This window comes from Procambarus clarkii, chromosome 42 (genome assembly GCF_040958095.1).
Source record: "Procambarus clarkii isolate CNS0578487 chromosome 42, FALCON_Pclarkii_2.0, whole genome shotgun sequence".
NCBI classification, from domain to species: Eukaryota; Metazoa; Arthropoda; class Malacostraca; order Decapoda; family Cambaridae; genus Procambarus; species Procambarus clarkii.
This window is the reverse complement of record NC_091191.1, coordinates 30,621,630-30,641,646: the sequence shown is the minus strand read 5'-3', so window position 1 is coordinate 30,641,646 and position 20,017 is coordinate 30,621,630. Positions and strand designations below refer to the sequence as shown.

The 20,017-nt window shown below is 44.1% G+C and overlaps 6 protein-coding genes across 6 annotated transcripts; all 6 read left to right on the top strand.

Moving 5' to 3' along the window:
- The first annotated feature begins 675 nt into the window (after positions 1 to 675).
- Positions 676 to 3,106, top strand: LOC138373489 (golgin subfamily A member 6-like protein 22). The gene is made up of 4 exons (XM_069339702.1): positions 676 to 966; positions 1,878 to 2,214; positions 2,350 to 2,598; positions 2,892 to 3,106. The coding sequence occupies exons 1-4, from the start codon at positions 676 to 678 to the stop codon at positions 3,104 to 3,106; spliced, it is 1,092 nt and encodes a 363-aa protein (XP_069195803.1).
- A 1,554-nt stretch (positions 3,107 to 4,660) lies between these two features.
- On the top strand, positions 4,661 to 5,836 carry LOC138373488 (golgin subfamily A member 6-like protein 22). The gene is made up of 2 exons (XM_069339701.1): positions 4,661 to 5,327; positions 5,619 to 5,836. The coding sequence occupies exons 1-2, from the start codon at positions 4,661 to 4,663 to the stop codon at positions 5,834 to 5,836; spliced, it is 885 nt and encodes a 294-aa protein (XP_069195802.1).
- Positions 5,837 to 6,157: 321 nt separating this feature from the next.
- LOC138373487 (golgin subfamily A member 6-like protein 22) lies at positions 6,158 to 9,336 on the top strand. The gene is made up of 5 exons (XM_069339700.1): positions 6,158 to 6,410; positions 6,722 to 6,880; positions 6,989 to 7,462; positions 8,392 to 8,733; positions 9,320 to 9,336. The coding sequence occupies exons 1-5, from the start codon at positions 6,158 to 6,160 to the stop codon at positions 9,334 to 9,336; spliced, it is 1,245 nt and encodes a 414-aa protein (XP_069195801.1).
- Positions 9,337 to 9,557: 221 nt separating this feature from the next.
- On the top strand, positions 9,558 to 11,914 carry LOC138373486 (golgin subfamily A member 6-like protein 22). The gene is made up of 2 exons (XM_069339699.1): positions 9,558 to 10,416; positions 11,598 to 11,914. Exons 1-2 carry the CDS (start codon positions 9,558 to 9,560, stop codon positions 11,912 to 11,914), a joined length of 1,176 nt encoding a protein of 391 aa, XP_069195800.1.
- A 3,904-nt stretch (positions 11,915 to 15,818) lies between these two features.
- On the top strand, positions 15,819 to 16,619 carry LOC138373485 (golgin subfamily A member 6-like protein 22). Its single transcript, XM_069339698.1, has one exon. The coding sequence runs from the start codon at positions 15,819 to 15,821 to the stop codon at positions 16,617 to 16,619; it is 801 nt and encodes a 266-aa protein (XP_069195799.1).
- A 404-nt stretch (positions 16,620 to 17,023) lies between these two features.
- Positions 17,024 to 17,941, top strand: LOC138373484 (golgin subfamily A member 6-like protein 6). Its single transcript, XM_069339696.1, has 2 exons — positions 17,024 to 17,432; positions 17,625 to 17,941. Exons 1-2 carry the CDS (start codon positions 17,024 to 17,026, stop codon positions 17,939 to 17,941), a joined length of 726 nt encoding a protein of 241 aa, XP_069195797.1.
- Positions 17,942 to 20,017: the final 2,076 nt, after the last annotated feature.

The following is a 20,017-nucleotide window of genomic DNA, read 5'->3' as shown; positions in this document are numbered from 1 at the left end:
ACAACATGATACGTGCCACAGACAACAAGATACATGCCACTGACAACAAGATACATACCACTGACAACAAGATACGTGCCAATGACACCATGATATGTGCTATTGACAACAAGATACATTCCACTGACAACAAGACACGTGCCACTGACACCATGATACGTGCCACTGATAACAAGATACATGCCACAGACAACAAGATACGTTCCACTGGCACTATGACACGTGCCACTGACAATAAGAAACATGCCACTGTCAAAATGCTACGTGCCAATGACAACAAGATACGTGCCACTGACAACAGGATACGTGCCACTCAAAACCTGATACGTGCCAATGACAACATGATACATGCCACTGACAACCTGATACATGCTACTGACAACCTGTTACGTGCCATGATAACATGACACGTGCCACAGTGTAAATGATACATGCCAGTGACAACATGATACATGCCATTGAAAACAAGATACATGCCACTGAAAACAAGATACATCCCACTGACAACAAGATACGTGCCACTGACAACAGGATACGTGCCACTCAAAACCTGATACGTGCCAATGACAACAGGATACCTGCCACTAATAACAAGATACATGCCACTGATAACATGATACGTGCCATGATAACATGACACGTGCCACAGTGTAAATGATACATGCCAGTGACAACATGATACATGCCATTGAAAACAAGATACATGCCACTGAAAACAAGATACATCCCACTGACAAGAAGATACGTGCCGCTGACAACATGATACGTGCCACTGACAACAAGATACGTGCCACTGACAACATGATACGTGTCACTGACAAACGTGCCACTGACATCAAGATACGTGTCACTGACAACACGATTCGTGCATCTGACAACAAGATACGTGCTACCGACAACAAGATACGTCCCACAAACAACAAAAAACGTGCCACTGAAAACATGATATGTGCCATTGAAAAACGTGCAACTGATAGCAAGATATGTGCCACAGAAAACAGGATACGTTTCACTGACAACAGGATACGTACCACTGATAACATGATACGTGCCACTGACAAAAGTGCCACTGATAACATGATACGTGCCACTGAAAACAAGAAACGGGCCACTGATAACAAGATACATGCCACTGATAACAAGTTACATGGCACTGGTAACAAAATACGTGCAACTGAAAACAGGATATGTGCTGATTATAACAAGATACGTGCCAGTGACAACAAGATACATGCCACTGATAACAAGACACGTGCCACTTACAAAAAGATACGTGGCACTAACATCAAGATACGTGCAACTGATAACAAGATACGTGCCACTGATAACAAGATACGTGCCACTGATAACAAGATACTTGCCACTGACAACAAGATACAAGCCACTGACAACAAGATACATGCCACTGACAACAAGATACATGCCACTGACAACAAGATACATGCCACTGAAAACAAGATACGTGCAACTGACAACAGCATACGTGCCACTGACAACAAGATACATGCCACTAACAACAAGATACATACCACTGACAACATGATACGTGCCACTGATAACAAGATACGTGCCACTGACAGCATGATACGTGCCACCGACAACAAGATACGTGCCACTGAGAACAAGATACCTGCCACTGACAACAAGATACGTGCCACTGACAACAAGATACGTGCCACTGACAACTAGATGCATGCCACTGACAACAAGATACGTGTCACTGACAACAAGATACGTGCCACTGACCGCATGATACGTGCCACTAACAACAGGATACGTGCCAGTGACAGCATGATACGTGCCACTGACAACATGATATGTGCCACTGACAACATGATACGTGCCACTGACACCATGATACGTGCCATTGACAACAGGTACATGCCACTGGCAACCAGATATGTGCCACTAACAACATGATACATGGCACTGACAACAAGATACGTGCCACTGACACCATGATACGTGCCATTGACAACAAGATACATTCCACTAACAACAAGACAAGTGCCACTGACACAATAATACGTGCCATTGACAACAAGATACGTGCCACTGATAACAAGATACATGCCACAGACAACAAAATACGTTCCACTGACACTATGACACGTGCCAATGACAAGATACATGCCACTGACAAAATGATACGTTCCAATGACAACAAGATAAGTGCCACTGACAACAGGATACGTGCCACTGAAAACCTGATACGTGCCACTGATAACAAGATACATGCCACTGATAACATGATACGTGCCACTGATAACATGATACGTGCCACAGACAAAATGATACATGCCAGTGACAACATGATACATGCCACTGACAACAAGATACATGCCACAGAAAACAAGATACATCCCACTGACAAGAAGATACGTGCCTCTGACAACATGATACGTGCCACTGACAACAAGATACATGCCACTGACAACATGATACGTGCCACTGACAACAAGATACATGTCACTGACAACAAGATTCGTGCATCTGACAACAAGATACGTGCCACTGACAACAAGATACGTCCCACAAACAACAAAAAACGTGCCACGGAAAACATGATACGTGCCACTAACAACAGGATACGTGCCAGTGACAGCATGATACGTGCCACTGACATGATATGTGCCACTGACAACATGATACGTGCCACTGACACCATGATACGTGCCATTGACAACAGGTACATGCCACTGACAACCAGATATGTGCCACTAACAACATGATACATGGCACTGACAACAAGATACGTGCCACTGACTCCATGATACGTGCCATTGACAACAAGATACATTCCACTAACAACAAGACAAGTGCCACTGACACAATAATACGTGCCATTGACAACAAGATACGTGCCACTGATAACAAGATACATGCCACAGACAACAAAATACGTTCCACTGACACTATGACACGTACCACTGACAAGATACATGCCACTGACAAAATGATACGTGCCAATGACAACAAGATACGTGCCACTGACAACAGGATATGTGCCACTGAAAACCTGATACGTGCCACTGACAACATGATACGCGCCACTGACAACCTGATACATGCTACGGACAACCTGTTACGTGCCCTTACAACCTGATACGTGCCACTGACAACATGATACGTGCCACTGACACAAGATACATTCCACTGACAACCTGATACGTGCCACTGACAAGATGATACGTGGCATTGAAAACATGCCACTGATAACAAGATATGTGCCACTGAAAACAGGATACGTGCCACTGACAACAGGATACGTGCCAATAATAACAAGATACATGCCACTGATAACATGATACGTGCCACTGATAACATGATACGTGCCACTGATAACATGATACGTGCCACAGATCAAATGATACATGCCAGTGACAACATGATGCATGCCACTGACAACAAGATACATGCCTCTGAAAACAAGATACATCCCACTGACAAGAAGATACGTGCCACAGACAACATGATACGTGCCACTGACAAAAGTGCCACTGATAACATGATACGTGCCACTGACAACAAGATATGTGCCACTGACAACAAGATACGTGCCACCGACAACACGATACGTCCCAATGACAACAAGATACGTGCCACTGACAACATGATACATGCCACTGACAAACGTGCCAATGATAACAAGATACGTGCCACTTACAACAGGATACATGCCAAAGACAAAATAATACATACCACAGACAACATGATACATGCCACTGACAATATGATACGTGCCACTGACAACAAGATATGTGCCTCTGAAAACAAGATACATCCCACTGACAACAAGATACGTGCCACTGACAACATGATACGTGAAACAGACAAAATGATACATGCCAGTGACAACATGATACTTGCCACTGACAACATGATATGTGCCACTGACCACAAGATACGTGCAAATGACAACATGATACGTTCCACAGACAAAATGATACATGCCAGTGACAACATCATACATGCCACTGACAACATAATACGTGCCACTGACAACAAAATACGTGCCACTGACAACATGATACATGCCAATGACAACATGATACATGCCACTGAAAACATGATACATCCCACTGACAACAAGATACGTGCCACTGGCAACATGATACGTGCCACTGACAACAAGATACGTGCCACTGACAACATGATACGTGCCACTGACAACAAGATACATGTCACTGACAACAAGATTCGTGCATCTGACAACAAGATACGTGACACCGACAACAAGATACGTCCCACAAACAACAAAAAACGTGCCACGGAAAACATGATACGTGCCATTGAAAAACGTGCAACTGATAGCAAGATCTGTGCCACAGAAAACAGGATACGTGCCACTGACAACAGGATACGTGGCACTGATAACGTGATACGTGCCACTGACAAAAGTCCCACTGATAACATGATACGTGCCACTGACAACAAGATACGTGCCACTGAAAACAAGATACGTGCCACCGACAACACGATACGTCCCACTGACAACAAGATACGTGCCACTGACAACATCATACGTGCCACTGACAAAAGTGCCACTGATAACATGATACGTGCCACTGACAACAAAATATGTGCCACTGACAACAAGATACGTGCCACCGACAACACGATACGTCCCACTGACAACAAGATACGTGCCACTGACAACATGATACATGCCACTGACAAACGTGCCAATGATAACAAGATACGAACCACTTACAACAGGATACATGCCAAAGACAAAATGATACATGCCACAGACAACATGATACATGCCACTGACAATATGATACGTGCCACTGACAACAAGATATGTGCCACTGAAAACATGGGACGTGCTACTGACCACAAGATACGTGCTGCTGATAACAAGATACTTCCCACTGACAACAAGATACGTGCCACTGACAACATGATACGTGCCACTGACAGCAAGACACGTGCCACTGACAAAACGATGTGTGCCACTGACAAATGTGCCACTGACAACAAGATACGTGTCACTGACAACAAGATTCGGGCCACTGACAACAAGATACGTGCCACCGACAACAAGATACGTCCCAATAACAACAAAATATGTGCAACTGAAAACATGATACATGTTATTGAGAAACGTGCCACTGATAGCAAGATATGTGCCACAGAATACAGGATATGTGCAACTGACAACAGGATACGTGCCACTGATAGCACGATATGTGCCTCAGGAAACAGGATACGTGCCACTGACAACAGGATACGTGCCACTGACAACATGATATGTGCCACTGACCACAAGATACGTGCAAATGACAACATGATACGTGCTACAGACAAAATGATACATGCCAGTGACAACATCATACATGCCACTGACAACATGATACATGACACTGACAACAAGATACGTGCCACTGACAACATGATACATGCCACTGACAACATGATACATGCCACTGAAAACATGATACATCCGACTGACAACAAGATAAGTGCCACTGACAACATGATACATGCCACTGACTACAAGATACGTGCCACTGACAAAATGATACGTCCCAATAACAACAAAATACGTGCCACTGAAAACATGATACATGTTATTGTGAAACGTGCCACTGATAGCAAGATATGTGCCACAGAAAACAGGATACGTGCCAATGACAACAGGATACGTGCCACTGGTAGCCAGATATGTGCCACAGAAAACAGGATACATGCCACTGACACCATGATACGTGCCACTGACAACATGATACGTGCCACTGACAACATAATATGTGCCACTGACAATAAAATACGTGCCACTGACAACAAGATACATGCCTCTGACAACTTGATATGTGCCACTGACAACTAGATACGTGCCACTGAAAACAAGATATGTGCCACAGACAACATGATACGTGCCACTGACAAAAGTGCCACTGATAACATGATACGTGCCACTGGCAATAAGATATGTGCCACTGACAACAAAATACGTCCCACCGACAACACGATACGTCCCACTGACAACAAGATACGTCCCACTGACAACATGATATGTGCCACTGACAAAAGTGTCACTGATAACATGATACGTGCCACTGACAACAAGATATGTGCCACTGACAACAAGATACGTGCCACTGACAACACGATACGTCCCACTGACAACATGATACGTGCCACTGACAACATGATACATGCCACTGACAAACGTGCCAATGATAACAAGATACGTGCCACTGACAACAGAATACATGCCAAAGACAAAATGACACGTGCCACAGACAACATGATACATGCCACTGACAATATGATACGTTCCACTGACAACAAGATACGTGCCATTGAAAACAGGAAACGTGCTACTGACAAAAAGATACGTGCCACTGATAACAAGATACTTCCCACTGACAACAAGATACGTGCCACTGACAACATGATACGTGCCATTGACAACAAGATACGTGCCACTGAGAAAACGATATGTGCCACTGACAAATGTGCCACTGACAACAAGGTACGTGTCCCACTGACAACAACAAAAAACACCCAACTGAAAACAAGATACGTCCCACTGACAACATGATATGTGCCACTGACAAAAGTGCCATTGATAACATGATACGTGCCACTGACAACAAGATACGTGCCACTGACAACATGATACATGCCACTGACAAACGTGCCAATGATAACAAGATACGTGCCACTGACAACAGGATACATGCTAAAGACAAAATGACACGTGCCACAGGCAACATGATACATGCCACTGACAATATGATACGTGCTACTGACAACAAGATACGTGTCACTGAAAACATGATACGTGCTACTGACAAAAAGATACGTGTCTCTGATAACAAGATACGTGCCACTGACAACATGATACGTGCCATTGACAACAGGATACGTGCCACTGAGAAAACGATATGTGCCACTGACAAATGTGCCACTGACAACAAGATACGTGTCGCTGACAACAAGATACGTGCCACTGACAACAAGATACGTGCCACAGACTACAAAATACGTCCAACTGACAACAAGATACGTGCAACTGACAACGTGATACGTGCCACTGATAGCAAGATATGTGCCACTGACAACAGGATACATGCCACTGACAACAAGAAACGGGCCACTGATAACGAGATACATGCCACTGATAACAAGTTACGTGGCACTGGTAACAAAATACGTGCAACTGAAAACATGATATGTGCTGATTATAACAAGATACGTGCCAGTGACAACAAGATACATGCCACTGATAACAAGACACGTGCCACTTACAAAAAGATACGTGGCACTAACATCAAGATACGTGCAACTGATAACAAGATACGTGCCACTGACAACAAGATACAAGCCACTGACAACAAGATACATGCCACTGATAACAAGACACGTGTCACTTACAAAAAGATACGTGGCACTAACATCAAGATACGTGCAACTGATAACAAGATACGTGCCACTGATAACAAGATACGTGCCACTGACAACAAGATACAAGCCACTGACAACAAGATACATGCCACTGACAACAAGATACATGCCACTGACAACAAGGTACATGCCACTGAAAACAAGATACGTGCAACTGACAACAGCATACGTGCCACTGACAACAAGATACATGCCACTAACAACAAGATACATACCACTGACAACAAGATACGTGCCACTGATAACAAGATACGTGCCACTGACAGCATGATACGTGCCACCGACAACAAGATACGTGCCACTGAGAACAAGATACCTGCCACTGACAACAAGATACGTGCCACTGACAACAAGATACGTGCCACTGACAACTAGATGCATGCCACTGACAACAAGATACGTGTCACTGACAACAAGATACGTGCCACTGACCGCATGATACGTGCCACTAACAACAGGATACGTGCCAGTGACAGCATGATACGTGCCACTGACAACATGATATGTGCCACTGACAACATGATACGTGCCACTGACACCATGATACGTGCCATTGACAACAGGTACATGCCACTGGCAACCAGATATGTGCCACTAACAACATGATACATGGCACTGACAACAAGATACGTGCCACTGACACCATGATACGTGCCATTGACAACAAGATACATTCCACTAACAACAAGACAAGTGCCACTGACACAATAATACGTGCCATTAACAACAAGATACGTGCCACTGATAACAAGATACATGCCACAGACAACAAAATACGTTCCACTGACACTATGACACGTGCCACTGACAAGATACATGCCACTGACAAAATGATACGTTCCAATGACAACAAGATACGTGCCACTGACAACAGGATACGTGCCACTGAAAAATTGATACGTGCCACTGATAACAAGATACATGCCACTGATAACATGATACGTGCCACTGATAACATGATACGTGCCACAGACAAAATGATACATGCCAGTGACAACATGATACATGCCACTGACAACAAGATACATGCCACTGAAAACAAGATACATCCCACTGACAAGAAGATACGTGCCTCTGACAACATGACACGTGCCACTGACAACAAGATACATGCCACTGACAACATGATACGTGCCACTGACAACAAGATACATGTCACTAACAACAAGATTCGTGCATCTGACAACAAGATACGTGCCACTGACAACAAGATACGTCCCACAAACAACAAAAAACGTGCCACGGAAAACATGATACGTGCCATTAAAAAACGTGCCACTGATAGCAAGATCTGTGCCACAGAAAACAGGATACGTGCCACTGACAACAGGATACGTGCCACTGATAACATGATACGTGCCACTGACAAAAGTGCCACTGACAACATGATACGTGCCACTGACAACAAGATACGTGCCACTGAAAACAAGATACGTGCCACCGACAACACGATACGTCCCACTGACAACAAGATTCGTGCCACTGACAACATGATACGTGCCTCTGACAAAAGTGCCACTGATAACATAATACGTGCCACTGACAACAAAATATGTGCCACTGACAACAAGATACGTGCCACCGACAACACGATACGTCCCACTGACAACAAGATGCGTGCCACTGACAACATGATACATGCCACTGACAAACGTGCTAATGATAACAAGATACGTGCCACTTACAACAGGATACATGCCAAAGACAAAATGATACATGCCACAGTCAACATGATACATGCCACTGACAATATGATACGTGCTACTGACAACAAGATATGTGCCACTGAAAACATGGTACGTGCTACTGACAACAAGATACGTGCTGCTGATAACAACATACTTCCCACTGACAACAAGATACGTGCCACTGACAACATGATACGTGCCTCTGACAAAAGTGCCACTGATAACATAATACGTGCCACTGACAACAAAATATGTGCCACTGACAACAAGATACGTGCCACCGACAACACGATACGTCCCACTGACAACAAGATGCGTGCCACTGACAACATGATACATGCCACTGACAAACGTGCTAATGATAACAAGATACGTGCCACTTACAACAGGATACATGCCAAAGACAAAATGATACATGCCACAGACAACATGATACATGCCACTGACAATATGATACGTGCTACTGACAACAAGATATGTGCCACTGAAAACATGGTACGTGCTACTGACAACAAGATACGTGCTGCTGATAACAACATACTTCCCACTGACAACAAGATACGTGCCACTGACAACATGATACGTGCCATTGACAACAAGATACGTGCCACTGACAAAACGATGTGTACCACTGACAAATGTGCCACTGACAACAAGATACGTGTCACTGACAACAAGATACGTGCCACTGACAACAAGATACGTCCAACTGACAATAAGATACGTGCAACTGACAACATGATACGTGCCACAGACAAAATGATACATGCCAGTGACAACATGATACATGCCACTGACAACATGATATGTGCCACTGACCACAAGATACGTGCAAATGACAACATGATACGTGCTACAGACAAAATGATACATGCCAGTGACAACATCATACATGCCACTGTCAACATGATACATGACACTGACCACAAGATACGTGCCACTGACAACATGATACATGCCACTGACAACATGATACATGCCACTGAAAACATGATACATCCCACTGACAACAAGATAAGTGCCACTGACAACATGACACATGCCACTGACTACAAGATACGTGCCACTGACAACATGATACGTGCCACTGAAAAACGTGCCACTGACAACAAGATACGTGTCACTGACAACAAGATTCGTGCCACTGACAACAAGATACGTGCCACCGACAACAAGATACGTCCCAATAACAACAAAATACGTGCCACTGAAAACATGATACATGTTATTGAGAAACGTGCCACTGATAGCAAGATATGTGCCACAGAAAACAGGATACGTGCCAATGACAACAGGATACGTGCCACTGGTAGCAAGATATGTGCCACAGAAAACAGGATACATGCCACTGACACCATGATACGTGCCACTGACAACATGATACGTGCCACTGACAACATAATATGTGCCACTGACACCATAATACGTGCCACTGACAACAAGATACATGCCTCTGACAACCTGATATGTGCCACTGACAACTAGATACGTGCCACTGAAAACAAGATATGTGCCACAGACAACATGATACGTGCCACTGACAAAAGTGCCACTGACAACATGATACGTGCCACTGGCAATAAGATATGTGCCACTGACAACAAAATACGTCCCACCGACAACACGATACGTCCCACTGACAACAAGATACGTCCCACTGACAACATGATATGTGCCACTGACAAAAGTGCCACTGTAACATGATACGTGCCACTGACAACAAGATATGTGCCACTGACAACAAGATACGTGCCACTGACAACACGATACGTCCCACTGACAACATGATACGTGCCACTGACAACAAGATATGTGCCACTGACAACAAGATACGTGCCACTGACAACACGATACGTCCCACTGACAACATGATACGTGCCACTGACAACATGATACATGCCACTGACAAACGTGCCAATGATAACAAGATACGTGCCACTGACAACAGGATACATGCCAAAGACAAAATGACACGTGCCACAGACAACATGATACATGCCACTGACAATATGATACGTTCCACTGACAACAAGATACGTGCCATTGAAAACAGGAAACGTGCTACTGACAAAAAGATACGTGCCACTGATAACAAGATACTTCCCACTGACAACAAGATATGTGCCACTGACAACATGATACGTGCCATTGACAACAAGATACGTGCCACTGAGAAAACGATATGTGCCACTGACAAATGTGCCACTGACAACAAGATACGTGTCGCTGAAAACAAGATACGTCCCACTGACAACATGATATGTGCCACTGACAAAAGTGCCACTGATAACATGATACGTGCCACTGACAACAAGATATGTGCCACTGACAACAAGATACTTGCCACTGACAACACGATACGTCCCACTGACAACATGATACGTGCCACTGACAACATGATACATGCCACTGACAAACGTGCCAATGATAACAAGATACGTGCCACTGACAACAGGATACATGCTAAAGACAAAATGACACATGCCACAGGCAACATGATACATGCCACTGACAATATGATACGTGCTACTGACAACAAGATATGTGTCACTGAAAACATGATACGTGCTACTGACAAAAAGATACGTGCTTCTGATAACAAGATACGTGCCACTGACAACATGATACGTGCCATTGACAACAGGATACGTGCCACTGAGAAAACGATATGTGCCACTGACAAATGTGCCACTGACAACAAGATACGTGCCACAGACTACAAAATACGTCCAACTGACAACAAGATTCGTGCAACTGACAACGTGATACGTGCCACTGACAAACGTGCCACTGATAGCAAGATATAGCAACGTGATATGTGCCACTGACAACAGGATACATGCCACTGACAACAAGAAACGGGCCACTGATAACAAGATACATGCCACTGATAACAAGATACGTGGCACTGGTAACAAAATACGTGCAACTGAAAACAGGATATGTGCTGATTATAACAAGATACGTGCCAGTGACAACAAGATACATGCCACTGATAACAAGACACGTGCCACTTACAAAAAGATACGTGGCACTAACATCAAGATACGTTCAACTGATAACAAGATACGTGCCACTGATAACAAGATACGTGCCACTGATAACAAGATACGTGCCACTGACAACAAGATACAAGCCACTGACAACAAGATACATGCCACTGACAACAAGATACATGCCACTGACAACAAGGTACATGCCACTGACAACAAGATACGTGCAACTGACAACAGCATACGTGCCACTGACAACAAGATACATGCCACTAACAACAAGATACATACCCCTGACAACAAGATACGTGCCACTGATAACAAGATACGTGCCACTGACAGCATGATACGTGCCACCGACAACAAGATACCTGCCACTGAGAACAAGATACCTGCCACTGACAACAAGATACGTGCCACTGACAACAAGATACGTGCCACTGACAACAAGATGCATGCCACTGACAACAAGATACGTGCCACTAACAACAGGATACGTGCCAGTGACAGCATGATACGTGCCACTGACAACATGATATGTGCCACTGACAACATGATACGTGCCACTGACACCATGATACGTGCCATTGACAACAGGTACATGCCACTGACAACCAGATATGTGCCACTAAAAACATGATACATGGCACTGACAACAAGATACGTGCCACTGACTCCATGATACGTGCCATTGACAACAAGATACATTCCACGAACAACAAGACAAGTGCCACTGACACAATAATACGTGCCATTGACAACAAGATACGTGCCACTGATAACAAGATACATGCAACAGACAACAAAATACGTTCCACTGACACTATGACACGTACCACTGACAAGATACATGCCACTGACAAAATGATACGTGCCAATGACAACAAGATACGTGCCACTGACAACAGGATATGTGCCACTGAAAACCTGATACGTGCCACTGACAACATGATACGTGCCACTGACAACCAGATACATGCTACAGACAACCTGTTACGTGCCCTTACAACCTGATACGTGCCACTGACAACAGGATATGTGCCACTGAAAACAGGATACGTGCCACTGACAACAGGATACGTGCCACTAATAACAAGATATATGCCACTGATAACATGATAAGTGCCACTGATAACATGATACGTGCCACAGATCAAATGATACATGCTAGTGACAACATGATACATGCCACTGACAACAAGATACATGCCTCTGAAAACAAGATACATCCCACTGACAAGAAGATACGTGCCACAGACAACATGATACGTGCCACTGACAAAAGTGCCACTGATAACATGATACGTGCCACTGACAACAAGATATGTGCCACTGACAACAAGATACGTGCCACCGACAACACGATACGTCCCAATGACAACAAGATACGTGCCACTGACAACATGATACATGCCACTGACAAACGTTCCAATGATAACAAGATACGTGCCACTTACAACAGGATACGTGCCAAAGACAAAATAATACATACCACAGACAACATGATACATGCCACTGACAATATGATACGTGCCACTGACAAAAGTGCCACTGATAACATGATACGTGCCACTGACAACAAGATATGTGCCACTGACAACAAGATACGTGCCACCGACAACACGATACGTCCCAATGACAACAAGATACGTGCCACTGACAACATGATACATGCCACTGACAAACGTTCCAATGATAACAAGATACGTGCCACTTACAACAGGATACGTGCCAAAGACAAAATAATACATACCACAGACAACATGATACATGCCACTGACAATATGATACGTGCCACTGACAACAAGATATGTGCCACTGAAAACAAGATACATCCCACTGACAACAAGATACGTGCCACTGACAACATGATACGTGAAACAGACAAAATGATACATGCCAGTGACAACATGATACTTGCCACTGACAACATGATATGTGCCACTGACCACAAGATACGTGCAAATGACAACATGATACGTTCCACAGACAAAATGATACATGCCAGTGACAACATCATACATGCCACTGACAACATAATACATGCCACTGACAAGAAAATACGTGCCACTGACAACATGATACATGCCAATGACAACATGATACATGCCACTGAAAACATGATACATCCCACTGACAACAAGATACGTGCCACTGGCAACATGATACGTGCCACTGACAACAAGATACGTGCCACTGACAACATGATACGTGCCACTGACAACAAGATACATGTCACTGACAACAAGATTCGTGCATCTGACAACAAGATACGTGCCACCGACAACAAGATACGTCCCACAAACAACAAAAAACGTGCCACGGAAAACATGATACGTGTCATTGAAAAACGTGCCACTGATAGCAAGATCTGTGCCACAGTAAACAGGATACGTGCCACTGACAACAGGATACGTGCCACTGATAACATGATACGTGCCACTGACAAAAGTGCCACTGATAACATGATACGTGCCACTGACAACAAAATATGTGCCACTGACAACAAGATACGTGCCACTGACAACACGATACGTCCCTCTGACAACAAGATACGTGCCACTGACAACATGATACATGCCACTGACAAACGTGCCAATGATAACAAGATACGTACCACTTACAACAGGATACATGCCAAAGACAAAATGATACATGCCACAGACAACATGATACAAGCCACTGACAATATGATACGTGCCACTGACAACAAGATATGAGCCACTGAAAACATGGTACGTGCTACTGACAACAAGATACGTGCTGCTGATAACAAGATACTTCCCACTGACAACAAGATACGTGCCACTGACAACATGATACGTGCCATTGACAGCAAGATACGTGCCACTGACGAAACGATGTGTGCCACTGACAACAAGATACGTGCCACTGACAACATGATACGTGCCACTGACAAACGTGCCACTGACAACAAGATACGTGTCACTGACAACAAGATTCCTGCCACTGACAACAAGATACGTGCCACCGACAACAAGATACGTCCCAATAACAACAAAATACGTGCAACTGAAAACATGATACATGTTATTGAGAAACGTGCCACTGATAGCAAGATATGTGCCACAGAATACAGGATATGTGCAACTGACAACAGGATACGTGCCAATGATAGCACGGTATGTGCCTCAGGAAACAGGATACGTGCCACTGACAACAGGATACGTGCCACTGATAACATGATACGTGCCACTGACAAACGTGCCACTGATAACATGATACGTGCCACTGACAACAAGATACGTGCCACTGACAACAAGATATGTGCCACCGACAACACGATATGTCCCACTGACAACAAGATACGTGCCACTGACAACAAGATACGTGCCACTGACAAAGGTGCAACTGATAACATGATACGTGCCACTGACATTAAGATATGTACCACTGACAACAAGATACGTGCCACCAACAACACGATACGTCCCACTGACAACAAGATATGTGCCACTGACAACATGATACATGCCACTGACAACAAGATACGTGCCAATGACAACAAGATACGTGCCACTGACAACAAGATGCATGCCACTGACAACAAGATACGTGCCACTAACAACAGGATACGTGCCAGTGACAGCATGATACGTGCCACTGACAACATGATATGTGCCACTGACAACATGATACGTGCCACTGACACCATGATACGTGCCATTGACAACAGGTACATGCCACTGACAAAACGATGTGTACCACTGACAAATGTGCCACTGACAACAAGATACGTGTCACTGACAACAAGATACGTGCCACTGACAACAAGATACGTCCAACTGACAATAAGATACGTGCAACTGACAACATGATACGTGCCACAGACAAAATGATACATGCCAGTGACAACATGATACATGCCACTGACAACATGATATGTGCCACTGACCACAAGATACGTGCAAATGACAACATGATACGTGCTACAGACAAAATGATACATGCCAGTGACAACATCATACATGCCACTGTCAACATGATACATGACACTGACCACAAGATACGTGCCACTGACAACATGATACATGCCACTGACAACATGATACATGCCACTGAAAACATGATACATCCCACTGGCAACAAGATAAGTGCCACTGACAACATGACACATGCCACTGACTACAAGATACGTGCCACTGACAACATGATACGTGCCACTGAAAAACGTGCCACTGACAACAAGATACGTGTCACTGACAACAAGATTCTTGCCACTGACAACAAGATACGTGCCACCGACAACAAGATACGTCCCAATAACAACAAAATACGTGCCACTGAAAACATGATACATGTTATTGAGAAACGTGCCACTGATAGCAAGATATGTGCCACAGAAAACAGGATACATGCCACTGACACCATGATACGTGCCACTGACAACATGATACGTGCCACTGACAACATAATATGTGCCACTGACACCATAATACGTGCCACTGACAACAAGATACATGCCTCTGACAACCTGATATGTGCCACTGACAACTAGATACGTGCCACTGAAAACAAGATATGTGCCACAGACAACATAATACGTGCCACTGACAAAAGTGCCACTGATAACATGATACGTGCCACTGGCAATAAGATATGTGCCACTGACAACAAAATACGTCCCACCGACAACACGATACGTCCCACTGACAACAAGATACGTCCCACTGACAACATGATATGTGCCACTGACAAAAGTGCCACTGTAACATGATACGTGCCACTGACAACAAGATATGTGCCACTGACAACAAGATACGTGCCACTGACAACACGATACGTCCCACTGACAACATGATACGTCCCACTGACAACAAGATATGTGCCACTGACAACAAGATACGTGCCACTGACAACACGATACGTCCCACTGACAACATGATACGTGCCACTGACAACATGATACGTGCCACTGACAAACGTGCCAATGATAACAAGATACGTGCCACTGACAACAGGATACATGCCAAAGACAAATTGACACGTGCCACAGACAACATGATACATGCCACTGACAATATGATACGTTCCACTGACAACAAGATACGTGCCATTGAAAACAGGAAACGTGCTACTGACAAAAAGATACGTGACACTGATAACAAGATACTTCCCACTGACAACAAGATATGTGCCACTGACAACATGATACGTGCCATTGACAACAAGATACGTGCCACTGAGAAAACGATATGTGCCACTGACAAATGTGCCACTGACAACAAGATACGTGTCGCTGAAAACAAGATACGTCCCACTGACAACATGATATGTGCCACTGACAAAAGTGCCACTGATAACATGATACGTGCCACTGACAACAAGATATGTGCCACTGACAACAAGATACTTGCCACTGACAACACGATACGTCCCACTGACAACATGATACGTGCCACTGACAACATGATACATGCCACTGACAAACGTGCCAATGATAACAAGATACGTGCCACTGACAACAGGATACATGCTAAAGACAAAATGACACATGCCACAGGCAACATGATACATGCCACTGACAATATGATACGTGCTACTGACAACAAGATATGTGTCACTGAAAACATGATACGTGCTACTGACAAAAAGATACGTGCTTCTGATAACAAGATACGTGCCACTGACAACATGATACGTGCCATTGACAACAGGATACGTGCCACTGAGAAAACGATATGTGCCACTGACAAATGTGCCACTGACAACAAGATACGTGCCACAGACTACAAAATACGTCCAACTGACAACAAGATTCGTGCAACTGACAACGTGATACGTGCCACTGACAAACGTGCCACTGATAGCAAGATATAGCAACGTGATATGTGCCACTGACAACAGGATACATGCCACTGACAACAAGAAACGGGCCACTGATAACAAGATACATGCCACTGATAACAAGATACGTGGCACTGGTAACAAAATACGTGCAACTGAAAACAGGATATGTGCTGATTATAACAAGATACGTGCCAGTGACAACAAGATACATGCCACTGATAACAAGACACGTGCCACTTACAAAAAGATACGTGGCACTAACATCAAGATACGTGCAACTGATAACAAGATACGTGCCACTGATAACAAGATACGTGCCACTGATAACAAGATACGTGCCACTGACAACAAGATACAAGCCACTGACAACAAGATACATGCCACTGACAACAAGATACATGCCACTGACAACAAGGTACATGCCACTGACAACAAGATACGTGCAACTGACAACAGCATACGTGCCACTGACAACAAGATACATGCCACTAACAACAAGATACATACCCCTGACAACAAGATACGTGCAACTGATAACAAGATACGTGCCACTGACAGCATGATACGTGCCACCGACAACAAGATACCTGCCACTGAGAACAAGATACCTGCCCCTGACAACAAGATACGTGCCACTGACAACAAGATACGTGCCACTGACAACAAGATGCATGAAACTGACAACAAGATACGTGCCACTAACAACAGGATACGTGCCAGTGACAGCATGATACGTGCCACTGACAACATGATATGTGCCACTGACAACATGATACGTGCCACTGACACCATGATACGTGCCATTGACAACAGGTACATGCCACTGACAACCAGATATGTGCCACTAAAAACATGATACATGGCACTGACAACAAGATACGTGCCACTGACTCCATGATACGTGCCATTGACAACAAGATACATTCCACTAACAACAAGACAAGTGCCACTGACACAATAATACGTGCCATTGACAACAAGATACGTGCCACTGATAACAAGATACATGCAACAGACAACAAAATACGTTCCACTGACACTATGACACGTACCACTGACAAGATACATGCCACTGACAAAATGATACGTGCCAATGACAACAAGATACGTGCCACTGACAACAGGATATGTGCCACTGAAAACCTGATACGTGCCACTGACAACATGATACGTGCCACAGACAACCAGATACATGCTACAGACAACCTGTTACGTGCCCTTACAACCTGATACGTGCCACTGACAACAGGATATGTGCCACTGAAAACAGGATACGTGCCACTGACAACAGGATACGTGCCACTAATAACAAGATATATGCCACTGATAACATGATAAGTGCCACTGATAACATGATACGTGCCACTGATAACATGATACGTGCCACAGATCAAATGATACATGCTAGTGACAACATGATACATGCCACTGACAACAAGATACATGCCTCTGAAAACAAGATACATCCCACTGACAAGAAGATACGTGCCACAGACAACATGATACGTGCCACTGACAAAAGTGCCACTGATAACATGATACGTGCCACTGACAACAAGATATGTGCCACTGACAACAAGATACGTGCCACCGACAACACGATACGTCCCAATGACAACAAGATACGTGCCACTGACAACATGATACATGCCACTGACAAACGTTCCAATGATAACAAGATACGTGCCACTTACAACAGGATACGTGCCAAAGACAAAATAATACATACCACAGACAACATGATACATGCCACTGACAATATGATACGTGCCACTGACAACAAGATATGTGCCACTGAAAACAAGATACATCCCACTGACAACAAGATACGTGCCACTGACAACATGATACGTGAAACAGACAAAATGATACATGCCAGTGACAACATGATACTTGCCACTGACAACATGATATGTGCCACTGACCACAAGATACGTGCAAATGACAACATGATACGTTCCACAGACAAAATGATACATGCCAGTGACAACATCATACATGCCACTGACAACATAATACATGCCACTGACAAGAAAATACGTGCCACTGACAACATGATACATGCCAATGACAACATGATACATGCCACTGAAAACATGATACATC